The 18973-nt window shown below is 37.0% G+C and overlaps 1 protein-coding gene across 2 annotated transcripts; it reads left to right on the plus strand.

Annotated features, from left to right (window-relative positions):
- The first annotated feature begins 2884 nt into the window (after positions 1-2884).
- On the plus strand, positions 2885-10388 carry LOC122008589 (probable galacturonosyltransferase 7). 2 transcript variants are annotated; one of them, XM_042564361.1, is made up of 10 exons: positions 2885-3080; positions 3397-3425; positions 3513-3566; positions 3664-3720; positions 3808-3901; positions 6539-6582; positions 6811-7106; positions 7716-8070; positions 8162-8695; positions 9703-10388. In XM_042564361.1, the coding sequence occupies exons 1-10, from the start codon at positions 2936-2938 to the stop codon at positions 9982-9984; spliced, it is 1890 nt and encodes a 629-aa protein (XP_042420295.1). In that variant the 5' UTR covers positions 2885-2935; the 3' UTR covers positions 9985-10388. The 2 variants fall into 2 exon arrangements, with proteins under 2 accessions (XP_042420295.1, XP_042420296.1); XM_042564362.1 differs by having other exon boundaries at positions 6811-7102; positions 7952-8070.
- The last annotated feature ends 8585 nt before the right edge of the window (positions 10389-18973 follow it).

Genomic DNA, 18973 nt, shown 5'->3' on the forward strand with positions numbered 1-18973 from the left:
TAAATCTCACCCTTTGATAAGTTAAAGAAATAAATACTAAATATATATGCTTGTTATTATATTAGGATTAAGAGCGCACACTTCCATAATAACTAAGGTCTAGTTCTTTTATTAAGTCAGTATAAAAAGAACTTACATAAAATGGTCATACTCAATACACTTATAGTGTACTAATGTAATTTATTAGTCAAGATAAACTAACACCTAATTACACTACGACTATTCCAATGGTTTGTTCCTTTCCATCTTAGTCGTGAGCAACTGTTTATAATTTATAAATAACTGATAACATGATCTTCTGTGTGTGACATCACACACCATGTTATCTACAATATAAATTAATTGAACAACTACACTTAACAAATAAATGTAGACATTTGACCAATGTGATTCTTTTATTTCAAAAATAATTATTTACAAAAGCTAGGATTTTAGTATACACTCTAACATATTTATTTTTGTTTCTGTATTTTACAAATTAGGACTTCTATCATTAATAAATATTCAATTCTCTTTGATCTATTTAGACTTCATCATTTTCCAATATCATGTTGGACTTCTCTAATATCAATTTCTCGTTGGACATTTCCAATGTAGACACCTATTAAACTTTCCATCTGCCAACTCCCTGTTGGACTTCTCTATTGCCAACACTTATTAAATTTCAATATTTTCAAATATCTAGTCAATCTCAATCTATTTGGACTTCATCTACTATTAATTATCTGGTTAATATTAACCTACTTGATGATATATCTAAAAAATAAACATATTTTTTAAATTTAAAATACAAAGTTTGGTCTTTCGAGACTAAATTGGGCTTAATTTTACCAACACAACCTAAGGTTTACTAGTTTGCATATATAAAACAAGTAGATTTTACAATGATGATCTAAGTTTAAAATGTTTGATGGGATGCATCTGGATGAGCTATGTATCATTAATTTATAGGAATCATAGTTTGATTAATCATGAGAAAAGTTTATGTACCAGTTATGTGTTAGTATCAGTCCTAAGAGCTAATTATGAGATGATTGATAAGGGACATATTGTATCATATTTTATTAGTAAAATATAATGTTTATAGTTATTATATTTACTTTAAATCTGTGTCAGTTGAATAAGTATAATAATGTCCTAGGATAGTAGGTTCTAGTCTATATCATGTCAATTTGTTATATTAATAGTGGGAAACTGTAGATATATATAGAACACTACTCTTAATTATTCCTAATCAAACATTAATATACAAGGACGATATTAATGAGTTGAGACTAGTATGTAGGTCAACTGATGACCTAATTTCATAAGTCATAGATACAAGATATCAAGTTGACACATGGATATATATTAAAGAATATGTACTGAATTGTCTTGCTATAAGAATATTTTCTACATAATACCAAGGTGGAGCTTTTCTCCTATATACATGATGTCACCATATTCTCTCCTATATGTAATGTACTATTGACTTTTACAAAGTAACACCAAGGTGGAGCTGGTCTTTAAAGACCAGCTCCAACGTGTTGGTATTTAAAAACTAACACCAATACGTTGATGTTGGTCTTTAAAGACTAGTACTAGCATGTTGGAGCAGGTTTGTACAAATCAACACTAGCACTATTGCCGATTTGTACAAACCAACACTAGCGTGGTGTTAATTTGTACAACACCAACATTGTACTAATTTGTACAAACCAACAGTGGTGTTGGTTTGTACACATCAGCACCAGCATGGTGCTGGTTTGTACAAATCAACACCAATGTAGTGCTAGTTTGTACAAATCAGTATCGCATTAGATCATCCACGTTGAATGTCGTCCATCACCGCTCAGAGTATATATATATATATATATATATAAAGAGAGAGAGAGAGAGAGAAATAATAACATGAGCGACATCCCACATGAGCGATCTCACGTGGCCAAAACTCAATTTTTTTTTTAGTTTTTTTTTACCTGCATATAACAATTTTTCTCTCTTTCCTATTACATTAAAATAAAATTATTTTCTCTCTTTCCTCTTACATTAAAATAAAATTATTTTATCTCATGATTGCATGCAATAATTATTGGGATGCTGATTTTTAAAAGTGGTATAGCTGCTACAACATGTGTAGTTGTTATAATGTGTAGCAGCTACTGCACCGTTGTAGTAACTATTACACAATATCTATATATTGTAGTAGCTATTGTATCGTCGTAGTATAGGGGTATAAACGAATCTAACCGACTAACGAGCTTTTCGAGCCGGCTCGAAAAATATTTGATTCGTATTCAAATTTATTGAATTCGAGCTGAACTCGAACATGCTTGAATTTTTTTTTGAGTTGAATTCGAGTCCAAATTATATTGTTTGATAGTTCATAAATGGCTTGCGAACTTTAATATTTTATTAATATAAATTAAATATATATTAAATAAATAAATGAACCTTTCAAGTACTTATTTTCGAATAATAATTCAAATAATTCTTGAATATATTCAAATCTTTCAAATCAAACTCGAACCTAAGTCCTAATTCAAATCAAACTCAAATAAAAAATTTTAAATTTGTTGAGCTTCAAATAGAACTCAAACTCGAATAGACTAACCGAATTCGAATCTTATATTTTTTATACCTATTCAATTCAATTCGGTTTATTTATATCTTTGTTGTAGTATCTATTCGATCGTTATAGTAGCGGGAGCCGTAATTCGTAAAAGTAAAACGCAGGCGGGCAGGCGTTTGTCATATTTGGAATTCTGTTATTTAGGCCACGCCCAAAACGACCCACCGACGCTCACTCATACGCTGTCACGCTGCTCGCTCCCTCTCTTCTTCTCTGCTTTCCCCCTTTCCTTTTCTTACGACACGCTACAGTACTACACCACTAGGCACTAGCAGCCGAGCGACTAAACCGCATTTCGAGGGGTGCTTGGAAAGGACACGACCGATGAAGGGCTTCGTCACCATCTCCACCTCATCGCCGGCCAAGCGGAGGTGGCGCCCGCCCGCCGCCGTGGTGCTCGTCCTCGTCTTCTTCTCTCTCCTCGTTCCCCTCGACTTCCTCTTCGGCCTCCACCGACGCTTCCCCGCCGGTGAGTCTGCCTTTCGCTCTGCCTCTGTTCCTTTCCTAGTCTCCTTGGATCTGCTTTCCGATCGTACACTCTGGTCTTCTGTACTTGCTGACCCAATCGGTCCGGAGAGTTTGGAACTTCGCATCCAGATCGTGCGGAGAGATCTACAATGTTGGGTTCGTAAATTGGGGAATTAATTAAGTTAGCCGCTTTAGTTTCTGTGCCACAGTTATTGTTTTCTTCCCCTCCTTAAACTCTGCCCTTACTGTTCTCGGGATATAGATATATTTTTTTAAATTACCACGGTGTCTTTTGATTTATGCTTGTTTTTTGTTAGGTTACTCGAGTGATGATCGCCCACCTTCGGTAAGCTTCTCTGTGCGAGATTTTAATACTGTCCGCGTGCTACTCTTTTGGTGAAACGTAATGCTTGTGACTGTTATGATGGCGCAGGAAATCGCCTTTCGGCACTTGGGTCATCTGGATGGGTTCAATACTTTCCCGCAGGTTTTTGTTTTGACAGAATACTCTCTCTCTTGATGCTAAAGGTACTAGGGTTTCTTGACAGTTGGCCTTACTTTCAACTTCTTGTGGTATGTCTCAGGGCGAAACTTCAAAGATCAAGAAACTCGTTAGAAGATTTGGATCCTCTCTATCAAAGGTTCACTGGTTTTCTCACAGTGTTACTATCATAAACTCGACATCTGATTCTAATAATAAAAGTCTTTTGTTCTTTTTTCTGTTTCAGAATGCTAGCGGGAATCCTAGGTCCAAACAAGGTGAAATCTTCAATAATAAGCCTATCAATAATTCCAATCAGCAGCTGGCTGTCGTAGGGAAAGGTATTGTTTCTAAATCTCAAGGCATTGATGCCCAATCACTGTACATTCTGGAAGCTATAGATTCTTTGTTAAATGTTATTGTAGTATTCGTCATCACCATCAACAAAACATGTTTGTCCTAGCTATTTGGGGTTAGCTACATGGTTTTGTTTTCCTCCATTGTGCTCTTTCAACAAAAAGACAAGCATTGTAAAAATTATTCTCTTTTTCTTAGAAGTCCATATCTTCAATATGAAACAAGAAGGATAATATTAAAAATTGGAACTTGATCCTCACAAACTAGAAAATGTTTTTTCTTACAAGTCCATAGCTTCAATATAAACCAAAGGCTAAATATTGAAAATTGGAATTTAATCCTCACAAATTGGTAAGTATATTTGTTGCCTTAATGATGTGATATTTCTGCAATCGCACATAATGTCGTCAAATAATAAAAAGAAAGATATCGATCCCACGAGAACTGTGAATCGAGTACTAGTCGGAGTGACAAAATAGGTTATCTAAAGAATCACAGGTGATTGTGTTCACAAGGAAACTTGAGAGAATTGAGAGAGAGAGAGAGTGAGAGAGCTGAGTACGAGAGAATTGAGGGAGAGGCAGAGAAGAGAGCTGAGTCAGGGAAGTGAGTGAAGGAGAAAGTAATTCTAGGACTTTCGTTTCATCCAAATAATTATAAACACCTAATTTATATTTGATTTCCTATCCTTAATGGGTATTTGTGTAGATAAACTATTCTATGATATTCGATGTGAACTTTTGGAACTACACCGGCGTATCAATTTTAATTCGTCGTCTACTTTCAAAGCGGTTGAAATTAGGGATCGCTTTCCTAAGGAGTTCCTGTCACTAGATCCCACAAACCCCAAATAACCCTTCTACTTTTGTGACTCCGAATTAGGATTGATCCATTAAGATCTATGACAACGCTCCTCGTGGCATACCGATCTACTTTCGTAGCCAACTCTCCATGTCTCGGGTTTCTACAAGTCGGAGGATTGAGTTCTTCTTTCGGTTCATCCTTGAATCCTCGTGGGATATGAATCTCGTGCTTTTGGCATCGAGATCGTGTATACATAGTAGGCCTAGACCATAAACACACATTTCATCGAACAATAACATGCAAACTCAATAAATTAAACAAAATAGTGTTTACTAATCAAAGGGGCTAATCCCTACTCTTAGAATCAAAAGAGCTACTACATTGCAAGGGAATTACAAACCAAAGACACTGAGATAAGCATTCATATAGTCCAATACAGAGAATAGAGATAAAGAAATGCTTAGGGAGAAGATTCACGATGTCTTCAGAATGGTTCCTTGCTCTGGAGGTGGACAGATCGTTGCGATGGATGAAGATGATAGATTTAGGGTTTTCCCTAGAGGGGAAAGCCCTCTCCCAAGGAGGGGGACGGAGTCCCTCCCATCCAAGATGATCTAAGCAAGGGTTTGCTTGACCCTTTTTTTGGGAAACTGTCTAGATCTGCAGATTTACATGGCTCCATCAAAACGGATTTCTCGACCCTTAAACTCAGTTTTCTCGGGTTGGATCTTGAATCAAAGTTGTAGATATTGAAATTATCTACATTTCCATAGGTGGTACGACTTGTGGCTCAAACTGAGCCTTATGGTCGTTTGAAGTGGTGTGTAGTGCAGTCCAAGGTTGACACAACCCTGTGCCGGTTGGCACGGGCGCCCGTGTTTAGCTCTAGAAGATGGCCATTTTGGATATAGGTCGTGCCCGCCAGCATGACCCCCCATGGTGGACTCCGTTGGATAGTGGTTTAGTGTCGTTTTACATGCGATTTCTTCCATACGAACACGTTCGTGTCATGGGACATTGCCGGAGTGTGTTCCTTGATTAAAACTTCATTGTGATTGTCTTTTGAATCCTTTTTCTTCGGGGACGCTTCGTGTATTCAGCTCGATAATGAAGCTCGATGATGAGGCATGATTAGCTCGTGTTGAACCTTTTTTCCGCTCCATTCTTTATCTTTCTTGATCGTAGGAGCATGCCTGTGTCATGGGACACGACCAAAGCGTCCTCTTTGTTCCAGCTCCACGTTTGATGCTCCATTTTAGCTCCAAATTCACATCCTATCAATGAATACAAGCAAAGAGCAGTTCTATGAATTAAAAGAGTAAAAGTAATGAAATCCAAAGAAATAGGATGTGCTAATGCAAATTACGCTCATGAAATGCAACAAGATATATAATAAATGATGCTTAAAAATATATATAATCTACACTCATCACTTAACATTTCCAGATAGTGTATGCTCCTTGGCTTTTTCATAGGTTTATGTGTTAAATTCGAGGGTAAGTGCTCTCAGTCATGGTGTAAATAATACCAACTTAGTTTGTGTTGTCACTCAATTGTGTCAGTAGCACAGAATATTGGAGATTACTCTAGGGCTAAGAATGCACTATACTTTGCTGTAAGCTCGCTTTTTTGCTTATTCATTTGTAAGCTTAAGTGTAGTTCTGAGCCTGTTATAATGGAAATAATTTTTGATAATTATCGAAGGGTCCATAAAAATTGGTTTTGACCAGCTTGATTCTAGAAGATTTCCAATCTTTTGTTTGGTCCTCTATGTATGATTCTCAAAGGCTATTGATAGTGCCTTTTCTTGTCTACAGTTCTTCCTGTGCCATCAGATTCACTTCCAATCTCAATTATGGAGGTATGATTTTCTTTTCATTATCCAAAATTTGTGTCTGAACTTTATATATATGCATGAGTGATTTTTCTATGAAATTCAAATGTTTCTGATAATTCACTGATATACAAATATTCAAATCTTATAGCTATTGGATAATTTAGTTGCAATTTTAAGGGTCTGTTGATGTCGTTGTGTTATTTGCATCCATCTCTGGATAGTTAAAAGTAGAGATCATGCATTTCCTTTCAGCTGGGTGGAACAGATGGCAAGAAAAGCAATACCAAAGATCAAAAAGTTGAGGAAGTCAGAAATTTTTGCCAGCTTGAATTAGGAAGCTATTGTCTTTGGTCCATTGAAAATAAAAAAGTAATGAAGGATTCAATGGTGAGGAAACTCAAAGACCAGCTTTTTGTTGCCAGAGCTTACTATCCAAGTCTAGTAAAACTCCATGGGCAGCAGAACTTGTCTTATGACCTGAAGCAGAACATACAGGAACATGAACACATGCTTAGTGATACCATTATAGATGCCGATCTTCCACGTTCGTAAGTTTTTAAGTGTTGTACTTCTGTGGTGCTTTCAGCCTTTTTATCAGAAGCTATATTCTTTTAGGTTCTTATGAATTGCATTGCATATGCTTGATTTTATTCTTTTTTGTCATTCAGAATAGAGAGTTTGTCTATAGAAAGTATGCCCTCCTGTTGTGCTATGCTAGGTGTGAATATGTCTTCCCTTGGCTTTGATGTTTCATCTGCAATGTTCACATAATTTTACTTTATCTTTGCTGTTTGTGATGGAGTATCCTGAATACTATTTGTGTTATAAATTTATCTCATATATGTTGTCTATGCTGGCCGTTGAGATTAATTCTTATATCTTGTTTGAATGACACAATGGTGGTTTATTAAATTGGACCTAAAATGCCTTAAGCCACATGTCTGCATACTAAATTCCATCAGTAAGCATTAAATACTAGGAATATATTAAGCAACACCCTGTTAAGTTCTAAATTTGGAATCTGGCAACACTGTTTTCTTATAGGCAAAGTCTTAGTGATTCATTAGTAGATGATATTCTGAAGGCATATTTTACAGGCTGTAGCTTTCTACTTTTTTGCATGAGGAACCTAATGTATATATATTCATTGATCTCAGTGTGAAAAAGAATATACACAAGATGAAGCTGACAATTGCAAAGGTCAAAGCATGTGCTGTTGACTGCAACAATGTTCACAAAAAACTTAGCCAAATAGTTGATCTTACTGAAGATGAAGCTAATTTTCATATGAAGCAAAGTGCATTTCTCTACCACCTTGGTGTTCAAACCATGCCAAAAAGTTTTCATTGCTTGTCTATGAGATTGACAGTGGAGTCTTTTAAACTTTCAACAGGTTTCAAGAATTCTCATTCTAATAAACTTGAAGTCCCCAAAGTTATGCACTATGTAATTTTCTCAAAGAATATGATTGCTGCAGCAGTTACTATAAATTCAACAGTGATGAACTCTGAGGTACCAATCTTTAACCAAGGAACTACTATAATTTACAAACACTATGTTTTATTGATAGGATTTGATGAAGTTTCTGTTTTTGATGCAATAGGTCAACCAAAATATGGTTTTTCATGTTGTCACAGATGCACAGAATTATTATGCAATGAAGCTTTGGTTCGCAAGAAATTCTTATAGAGATGCAGAAATCATTGTCATCAATCTAGAGCAACTGAATCTTGGAGACCATAATAGTGGCCTCTCAAAGCTGTCATTCTCAGAGGAATTCCGTGTTTCCTTGTATAAAACTAGTCAACTAGAAATGAATACTGAATACATTACAACTTTTGGTCATTCTCACTTTCTTCTTCCAGAAATTTTCAAGAATCTGAAGAAGGTGATTGTTTTGGATGATGATGTAGTTGTTCAACGTGATTTATCATCATTGTGGAATCTTAATTTGGAAGGAAAAGTAAATGCTGCGGTTGAGTCCTGTAGGCTGAGACTAGGTCAGCTGAAAATGCATCTGGGAAAAAACAGCTATGATCCCAACTCTTGTATTTGGATGTCAGGACTCAATGTTATTGATTTGGAGAAATGGAGGGAGCATAATGTTACAGATGCATACTTCCAGCACCTAACAAGTGTAAGTGACATACCTTTCAAAAATGGATTTTTATCAGCAGTTGAAATCTGATAAGTTTCATAATAGTTGAACATCATCAACGCCATAGTGTTAGTCCAAATTACTTAGAATGGCTACATGGATATTGACCTATGAATTCTCTGGAAGGCTATACTAATAATATTAAGATTTTTTATATTGATAACTTTCAGTTAGGTCGACCATAATTTTATTTTGTCAAACATGTTCTTACTATCCTGATCTATTTCTCATATATTTAATTGCTCCTAGATGGATGTACTTTTGATTGCCCTTTTTTAGTTACTCCATATTTTCATCTTATCATTCTCACTGTTTCTATGAATATTTGTCCCCATGAACGTCCAATATTCTGATCCACAAAATATGCCAAGTCATATTTTAGTTTTCATTTTTTTATTCTAAGGGACACATGATGACCATGACTTCAAAAGCTCCTCCAAGTTCCAGCCACCTACCATGTTGTTTATTTAATTACATTGTATTTAGTTTTTATTTCTAATATGCTTAACTCATACATTTTCTCTACGAAGTTGGTAATTATGTTCTTTCCTTTTGCAAGGAGTAGCAATAAGATAAGTGCACCTAACTTATAATCATTTATCACTTATTAGCTTCCATCATCTGACTTTCTTTAATTACTAATTCTAAAATACAAAATGCTAGTTTCAACCAGCAAGTACATTTCAATCCGTTTTAGCCTTACTGAGAAATGATCTAACTCTGCCTACTTGGTTTTTTTTTCTTAGATATCTTATTTCATCTCTTCATCCTTTTTTTCTAACCAAATCAGTATTTAAATTTATGTTCTTTATGATAGATAATCCAACATTCTGTCTATATTTCACACTGAATTACATCATGAAATGTGTATGCTATTCCTAAGAACAATTTTGCTTAGTTCTTTAGTGTTTTCTATGTTACTTTTTTATTTCATATACCAACATCTATTAGACTAACATCTATTTGATTGTTTTGCCTCATGGTAGATTGAAACAAAGAACGAAGCAACTTTGAGAGCTGCAGTTCTTCCTATAAGCTTCCTTGTGTTTCAGAATCTTGTATACCCACTTGATGAAAAGTGGTCATTTCCGGGGCTTGGTCACAACTATGACATCAATGCGGATGCTATGAATAATGCTATATCATTGCATTACAATGGCTATATGAAACCATGGCTTGATCTTGGTATACCAAAGTACAAAGAGTACTGGAAGAAATTTCTGACAAATGATGAAAGGTTCATGGATGAATGCAATGTGAACCTGTAACTGATATAGCATGACTTATTGGAAGTTTTTGAATGTTCAAAAAGAGAAGGCCATCCATGGCAAGATGTCTAATTTAACTTACTGTTTGCTATCTGATATTGTAATCCTCTATATTTGATAAATCTTTGCATAGCAATCACTTGGGTTAGATGAAGACCACTGAATTTTTGAAATTCAAGGCAATCAGAAGTTAGCTTCATTGAGCAGTTAATCAATAGTTGGAATTAAGGTTGCAGTTGCTATGTTGGATGATTTGGAAGGAGCAACTGTTAGAAGACAAAAGATGCGCACATGGTTCTTTGTAAACATTTATCCTTTTGGAAGTTAATTTTTCATCCTCTTTTTCTTTCCATTATTTGTTGTTCCCTTCTTGAATTTGATTTATTCCAATGACTTTTATTGCAGTGCAGAATCTTTTTTGCTTCACTATTCTCAGTCATGATTGTTATTTTGAGTAAAAATTGTACAATTACAATTTTCTTCCTGTTCCTATTCATTGTTGGGAGTTTGTACCGAGCAAACAAAACTCTAGTGGTTTTGATCATCTTTAACTTTTTACTTACTCTCTTTTCAGCATATTGAGCAATGACATTAGCATGCTACATTTACAATAGGATTATGTAGTCTGTTGGGTAGTTGCTTTAATGTTTTCCATTTGTCATACTTTAACTGTATTAATTTCTATTGGATGAAGGTACGATGGTTGTATGGAGTGGCTGATTTATTTGGGAGTTTATCTATATTTTACTTGTGTTTTTCAAGTGGTTAAGATTTACGTGGAAATTTGTTAATGTTTTTAATGTAAATAAATCATGTTTTCAACTAATTTTTTTTTTCTATATGGTGTTATTGAGGTTCCTTGATCAAGTAATTGAGATCGTTGCAGTTGCAGGTAATCTTCTTCTAGGGGTAGGACACTCTGGGGAGTTATCAGAGGTATCATTTTAAGATTAATCCTTTTAGATATATGTCACAGGGAGAAGGAAAAATGAAACGTTTAAGTTAGAAATTATCGTTTTTTAGCTAATATTAGGTATTTCTTTGAATCGGTTAATTCTGGGGATGATAGGTTTAGTTTTATGAAAGTTTTTTCGTCCATTCAGATAAATCCAGAAGTGTTTGTAGTAGGTGGTTCAATTGCCCAACAACTTAAGCTTGTCATTCCACAGGAGAATGTCTTGTAGTGTCATAGTTGAAATTGAACTGATGCTTAGAAAATTGCATGAGTGTTCTGTTTCTGCACCGTAGCTTGGGGGCAAGTCAGAAACTATCATGAATTATGTAAAAAAGAGGGAGATGAGATGATTAGGAAACCATCATTGATATTAACACTATCAACATTACAAGCATATCGCCTTGTGATTGCTTCTATAAAGACAATGTTTAAATTAGGCAACATTGTTGATCGCATATACAAGTCAATTATGTACAGATGCAGGTAAGCTTGACATGGGTTGTATTTGTAATAATCGAAGTTCAAGGAAGTGCTTGGTATGAAGGAAGTCTAAGTAGGTACTTGACAGACACGTAAAAATCTAAGTCAGCAAATGACATGAAAAAGTCCAAGTAGGTTGAAAAAAAAACTTAACAAGGATTAGATGTTACGTATGATGAAATTCCAATAGGTCAATGAGATAAGATGGTAGGTAAGACGAAGAAGTTCAAGAGGCAAGGAGTTTTATGGCAAGGTGAAGTCTTGGAGGTTTAGAAACATTTTGGCACTAGGGTAAAACTCTACGAGGAGAGTTTGTGTGAGCATGTAACATGGGGAGTGAAGTGAATTAGAATCGGTCATGAACTCAGTCTTAGAAGTAGCTCGAGTTAATGTGTTAATTGACTAATACTTGTATTAAGTTGACTAGAGAGTTGGTCTATTGCTAAGTTAACTAATTCAAAGATAGAATGTTGGCTCTTGGTCAGATAGTTGACTAGTTAATTGATGGTTCAAATAAATTAATTGGACATAGTAACCTAAAAAAGTATTCTTAGAGTAAGACCGATGTGATTGTGGCTATCAAAATCAAGCCAATAGTCGATTGATTGACAAGGATTAGTTGATTGATCACTAGAGAAGGCTGATTATGAGGGAAGACTTTCTGATTTGAGGATTTGTTTATAAATAGGTGCTCAAAGTAGCCCGGAAAGAAATAGGAGAAAGGCATAAGTTGAATTTCTTATTCTCTTAAGTGTTCAAAGTGTTCCACGTCATTTTTTTTTTATTAGAGTGCTTCTTGTAAAGATCTCTTATGCTTCATCTTTCGCCCCTGAGTTATGGTACATGATACGGATTATGATGAGTGGATCCGAAAGGTGACGTAGTAGTGAGGGTCAAGGTGATGGGATAATTAAAGTCAAGATGATGTGGTAGTTATACCCGAAAGAGAGTAATATTCCTCCTTTTTTTGGCTTTGATTAATTACCCAGCGATAAGGTTCTTAGATTTAACCAGATCGGGTTATAATCCAATCGAAGAGAGATAGTAAGTCTCAAGCCGTGTGAACCAGGGAGTTTGGTGTCTCAGGGTCGGCCAAATTTTAAGGCGACCATGATTGAGGCCGACCGGTCTTAAGAGTCGGCCGGAACGATTAGTTCTCTCCACAACAGATCAACCGCTGGAGGACAGCAGGTAGAACAAAGCAGGCCTTCTCCAGATAACTTATCATACGCTCGGTCAAGTAAAGGGACGACCTGACCTACTACACTCATAATCATATTACAACCCGAACGGAATTCCAGCAAAGCATACATTATCAAAGGGATTTCTAAGAAGTATGATGCACTCTACCATTCCCCAAGCGAATATCTCAATACTGCGCAGAATGTAATTGAGTAGCTTAATATGATACATAATAATGGAATATGCAGAACGTAACTGACTACTCAATAAAAGCGGTCGACTTAAGGATCGACCAAATTATGCTCAACCAACAGTATTATCCTAACAGGCTAGCTGACTTAAGAACCGACCGAATTATGCTCAACCAACAACATCGTCCTAATAGGGCAGACGACTTAAGAACTGGCCGGATTGTATTTAGTTGACAACATCATCTCAATAGGGCGACAAGCTTAAGGACTGTTCAGATTATGCTCAGCAGACAATATATCGACAACTTGTCTGTTGGTTGCTACTCGGAAAACCTATAGGTTCCACTGTACAAAAATTTTGTACAAAGGTCTGAACCTTTTCCTAGCTACCATGTGTTCTTTTAAATTAAATTTTGGATCGCCTGCGGAACTTAACACGTTTGATCCAAAACTTAATCTATTTGTTCTTTTAGGTTTTGACTTGGATCTCCTGCGGAACTTAACACGTTCGACCCAAGTCTCCTTAAGTTATTAATTCCATTAAATATTAATTTCCATAAAAGGTTCCCAGTACTGACGTGGCGAGGCACATGGCCTTCTTGGATATGGGAGCAACCACCACCGACTAGACAAAACCTTTAATAGAAAGCTAATATTTAATTTCCTAAAATAACTTTAGGTTAACCAAAGAGAACAATCAAATCACAATGAAAAGAAAGAAACAAAGAACACAACTTCGAAAAACATATTCGAAATACTAGAACGTAAGCCTCTTGTATTTGGTATTATTTCCATAAATAACTAGCATGATGCGGAAATAGAAATGACTAGTTATACCTTGTAGAAAAACCTCTTGATCTTCTACCGTATTCCTCTTCTAACCTCGGACGTTGTGTGGGCAGCTATCTTCCAAGATGAGAAACCACCAACCACCTTCTTCTCCTCCAAGCAAGGTTCGGCCACAAAGAAAAGCTTTACCAAGGAGAAAACCAAAATACTAACCAAGCTCCAAGAGATGCTAGCTTTCTCTCCTTCTTCTTCTTCTTCTCCGAGTAGTATCCGCCACCACAAGAACTCCAAGGGAGAGGGAGGTTCGGCCACCACAAGAGGAAGAGAAGGAGATGATGGCCGGCCACACCAAGGAACAAAAGAGGGAGAGGAATAATAGATGTTGTTTTTTGTGAAGGCACCCTCACCCCTTCTTTTATATTCCTTGGCCTAGGTAAATTAGGAAATTTAATTACAATAAATTTTCCTTAATTTCCTTGACATGATTTAATTGAGAAAAATAAAATAATATTTCCCCAATTAAACAATGATGGCCGGCCAAATCAATAGGAAGCAAATTGGACAAGTTTCAATCAACAATTAAAACTTTCCTTATTTGTTTCCGGAAATTTTAAAAAATAAAATTTCTCTTTAAAATCTCTTCATGGTTAATAAAAGGAAATATCTATAATTTTAATTTTATTAACATGTGAATAATTTTAAAGAGAAAATAAAACATCTCTTCAATCTACAAATAAGGAAAGAGATCTAATCTCTTTCTTTAATCTTTTGTAAATCTTTTACAAGAGAGATATTTTAATTTTAATTGTCTTTTAAATTAAATCTTCCACATAATAATAAAAATTAAAATTAAATTTTCTTTTTAATTAATTATGGCCGGCCCTACTAGCTTGGGTTCAAGCTAGGGCCGGCCACAATGCTTAGGCCGGCCCTAGCTTGGTTCCCAAGCTAGCTTGGCCGGCCCCCTTTAGGTGGGTATAGAAGGTGGGTATATGTGGGTATAGTACTCTATAAATAAGAGGCTACGATAGGGACCGAGAGGAGGAATTGGTTTTGGTCTCCCGATAAAATTAAGCATCCCATGTTCGCCCCGAACACACAACTTAATTTTATCAATGATAATTCATTCCACTAGAGAACTATCATTGAACTACCGCACCAATCCCAAATTACATTTTTGGGCTCCTTCTTATTATGAGTGTGTTAGTCTCCGTGTTTAAGATATCGAATGTCCACTAATTAAGTGAGTTCGACAACTCATTTAATTAATATCTAAGTCCAAGAGTAGTACCACTCAACCTTATTATCATGTCGGACTAAGTCCACCTGCAGGGTTTAACATGACAATCTTTATGAGCTCCTCTTGAGGACATTATCAACTTAGTATCACTAGGACACAGTTTCCTTCTATAATCAACAACACACACTATGAGTGATACCATTTCCCAATTTATCGGGTTTATTGATTCATCGAACTAAATCTCACCCATTGATAAATTAAAGAAATAAATATCAAACATATGTGCTTGTTATTATATTAGGATTAAGAGCACACACTTCCATAATAACTGAGGTCTTTGTTCCTTTATAAAGTCAGTATAAAAGGAACGACCTCAAATGGTCCTACCTAATACACTCTGAGTGTACTAGTGTAATTATATAGTCAAGATAAACTAATACCTAATTACACTACGACCTTCTAATGGTTTGTTCCTTTCCATTCTGGTCGTGAGCTACTGTTTATAATTTATAAGGTACTGATAATATCATCTTCTGTATGTGACACCACATACTATGTTATCTACAATATAAATTAAATGAACAACTACAAACAAATGTAGATAATTAGACTAAATGTGATTCTTTATTCATAATGAATGTTTACAAAGCTTAGGCTTTCAGTATACACTCCAACATTGTCATAATAACAACTTTGTGTCAGAGAATATTCTTCTGAAAATTTCTTCAAGAACCATCATGTCTCCCATTAGTAGACCAATAATAACAACATATTCCTTTGGCAACCTCGGTAATAACAGAAGTTATAAACAACAAAAGGGGTATACATGTGGGTAAAATAAAGATTCTTGGATAATTATGGTGAACTGCTTAACAAATTCTGACACATTTTGCCAACTCATGATTGCAGAGGTCATGTGAGGTGGTATATAAAAGGGGAGTTCTCTCCGTGATGAAGGTACGCTCACAGACATTTGGAACTCTACTCTCGCGCACACGTTCTCACTATTCTTGATCCATTCATTCGTTCGGATGGTGACTGACTTGAACATTGGAGGGCTTTCACCAGAGACCCCCCTGGTTTCTAGGCACTGCCGTTTTGTTGACTATTCTCATTGTGCGCAGGATCGAAGAAAAAGCCACTCCGAGAAAAGAAAGGTCTTCTTCTAGTCAACTACCGATCCACCGTACCCATTGTGTCATCTTCGTAGGTCTCAAATAGGATCAGTGCATATAAAGGACGTCAAGTTGTCACTTAGATATCCATGGTTCAATTTTCAGCTATAACGTATTTGTAGAGATTTTTTCTCTAAGGGGCATGCAATCACGGGATACTGAACTTATGGACTGTTCATCGTAAGTATTTTCCGATTTACCCTGACAGTTGGTGAAAATTTTTTATGGGGTTCGACTGGTCGTCCTAAGTTCGACGTTACCTGATTCAATATTTTTTTTCTTATACTTTATCTCTCAGTCTCAGGATGTTGATCACCATATGATAGAATTATCAAATCAAATAAGAGTCGAATTCCAACCAAGCAAAGAGAAATATACTCATGTGGTGACTTGTTAAGTTAACTAATTTAGTTCTCTATAGATGATTATGAAGCCTGTTAGGGTCGAAATGTAGCTAGAGGGGGGTGAATAGCTCATCGCGCTCATCGTAGATTGCTTCTTGATGATGATATGCAGCGGAATGTACAAGAAACAAAAATACAACGCTAACATAAGGATTTACTTGGAATCTACCTCAAGAAGAGGTAACTAATCTAATGATCCACACACACGAGCACTATCCACTATGAAACCCCTCCTTTAAGGTAACTACCAAAGGCGGAGAAGCCTTACAATACTCTCAGTACAAGAAGAAAGAAAGGGAAGCAAATACAATTGAAATCTTACAAGATTTACATTGGAAACTCTAACCCTAGCTTCTTCTTCTTATTATAGATCGCCTCTTTGTTAGGACCAAAAGTAGCTAGAGGGGGGGGGGGGGGGGGGAATAGCTCGTCGCATTCGCTCGTTGCTCGGCGTTGCTTGTTCCTTCAAAGATGTGCAGCGGAAAATACAGAAACAAACACACAACGCTAACACGGTTGGTTTTACTTGGTATCCACCTCACAAGAGGTGACTAATCCAAGGATCCACACCAACACACACACCCTCCACTAAATAAAACTCTCCTTTATGGTAACTACCAAGGGCGGAGAAGCCCTACAAGACTCTCGGCACAAGAAGAAGGAAAGGGAAACAAAATACAAGCGCAAAGCTTACAATGAATGCAGAAAACCCTAACCCTAGTTTCTCTTCTTGTCTTTGATCCGCCTCTTGACTCGGAGAGCTTCCAAGAACCTTCAAGAACTGGCGATCACGAGCTTTGAGAGTGCTGTGGAGGAGCTGGCGAAGATCTGGAGTGAATCGGAGAAGAGATACCGAAGGAAATGAACGCCTACGGCCTTTATCGACGCCAACGGTCGGATCCCGATCGATTCGAATGTTCCCAATCGATCGGGGAGGCTTTGGATCGATCCACGGATCGATCCAGAGCGCCTCTGTGCTCTGGGAAAACGCCTGGATCGATCCACGGATCGATCCAGCGCTTATCGCGCGAAGCAGCCGCGTCCCAATCGATCCACTGATCGATTGGGACCTCTGGATCGATCCAGAGGCTCTCTGTTCGCTGGGACAGGTCTGGATCGATCCACTGATCGATCCAGCACTTGATTTTTGTCCAAAACCAAGTCCCAAACCTCCCAAACCAACATCCGGTCAACCTTGACCTGTTGGTATGTCATGCCTAGCATCTAGTCACTCCCTTGACCTGCTAGAACTCCCTTACCAAGTGTCCGGTCAATCCCTTTGACCCACTTGGACTTTTCTCTGTGCCAAGTATCCGGTCAATCCCTTTGACCTACTTGGACTTTTCTTTCATGCCAAGTATCCAGTCAATCCTTTGACCTACTTGGACTTCCCAGCACCAGATGTCCGATCATCCTTGATCCATCTGGATTTTCCCTTGCCTGGCTTCACTCACCAGGACTTTCACCTAGCTTCACTCACTAGGGTTTTCCATCTGCCTAGCTTCACTCACTAGGACTTTCACCTGACTTCACTCACCAGGATTTCCATCTGCCTAGCTTCACTCACTAGGACTTTCACCTGGCTTCACTCACCAGGATTTCCATCTGCCTAGCTTCACTCACTAGGTCTTTCATTTTGCCTAACATCCCAGTTAGGACTTCCCAGTCAAGTATCCGGTCAACCTTGACCTACTTGACTCTTCTTCAATCAATATCTTATTGTCAAACATCTAAACCCAAACCAAGACTCAGCTTGGTTACCCAGGTCAACCTTGACCTGAGGGATATTGCACCAACAATCTCCCCCTTTTTGATGTTTGACAATACCACAATAACACTTACAATCCCATATGTAAGTTAGGCTAATCCCATAGCCTCCTTCTTCATGCCACTAGGTAATGAAAGCATAAATTAAGCTCTTCATTCTCCCCCTAAGAGGGCAAACTCCCTCTAGGTAATGAAAGCCTAACTTACTCCCTTTCATGAGTCCTTTCATTCTCCCCCTATGACCTTCCCATAGGTAATGAAGGCCTAAGCTTAACCATACATTCTCCCCCTATTGACACACATCAACCCATCGTTGGACACACATCAACCTATGCTCCAATTCTGGGCACACTTCAACAAATCCATTTGTTGAAGACTCTCCCCCTGAAGGGTTGCTCATCGTGATCACAACTTCACTCATTGTGATCACCCGATAATGAGATCCCATACTCGTCATTATCACCTTAACTTCTCCCTCAATGTTGACAAATACCCAACCTTGAGCATTTTCAACCACTTGAGTGTCCACTTGAAATAATGAGGATATCCACTCCCCATTTCTCCCAATTTCAAGTTTAAATGCTCAACCTTGAGCAAGTCCACAACAGAAGGTTAACCACCTTCCAAGGTTCATGAAAAATAATTTTCATGTCTTTAAAGAGTCCCTCCCCCTAAAGACATGGTGGTAACTTCTGTCATTGCACCAACAATGACTTGGAATCCCTAAAACATTAGGAAACCTAAATTTAGAAGTTTTGAGGTTCAAATATTCAAAATTTGAAACACACCTCAACCTAAACTTCAAC

The sequence above is a fragment of the Zingiber officinale genome, chromosome 8A, assembly GCF_018446385.1.
Source record: "Zingiber officinale cultivar Zhangliang chromosome 8A, Zo_v1.1, whole genome shotgun sequence".
Lineage (NCBI taxonomy): Eukaryota > Viridiplantae > Streptophyta > Magnoliopsida > Zingiberales > Zingiberaceae > Zingiber > Zingiber officinale.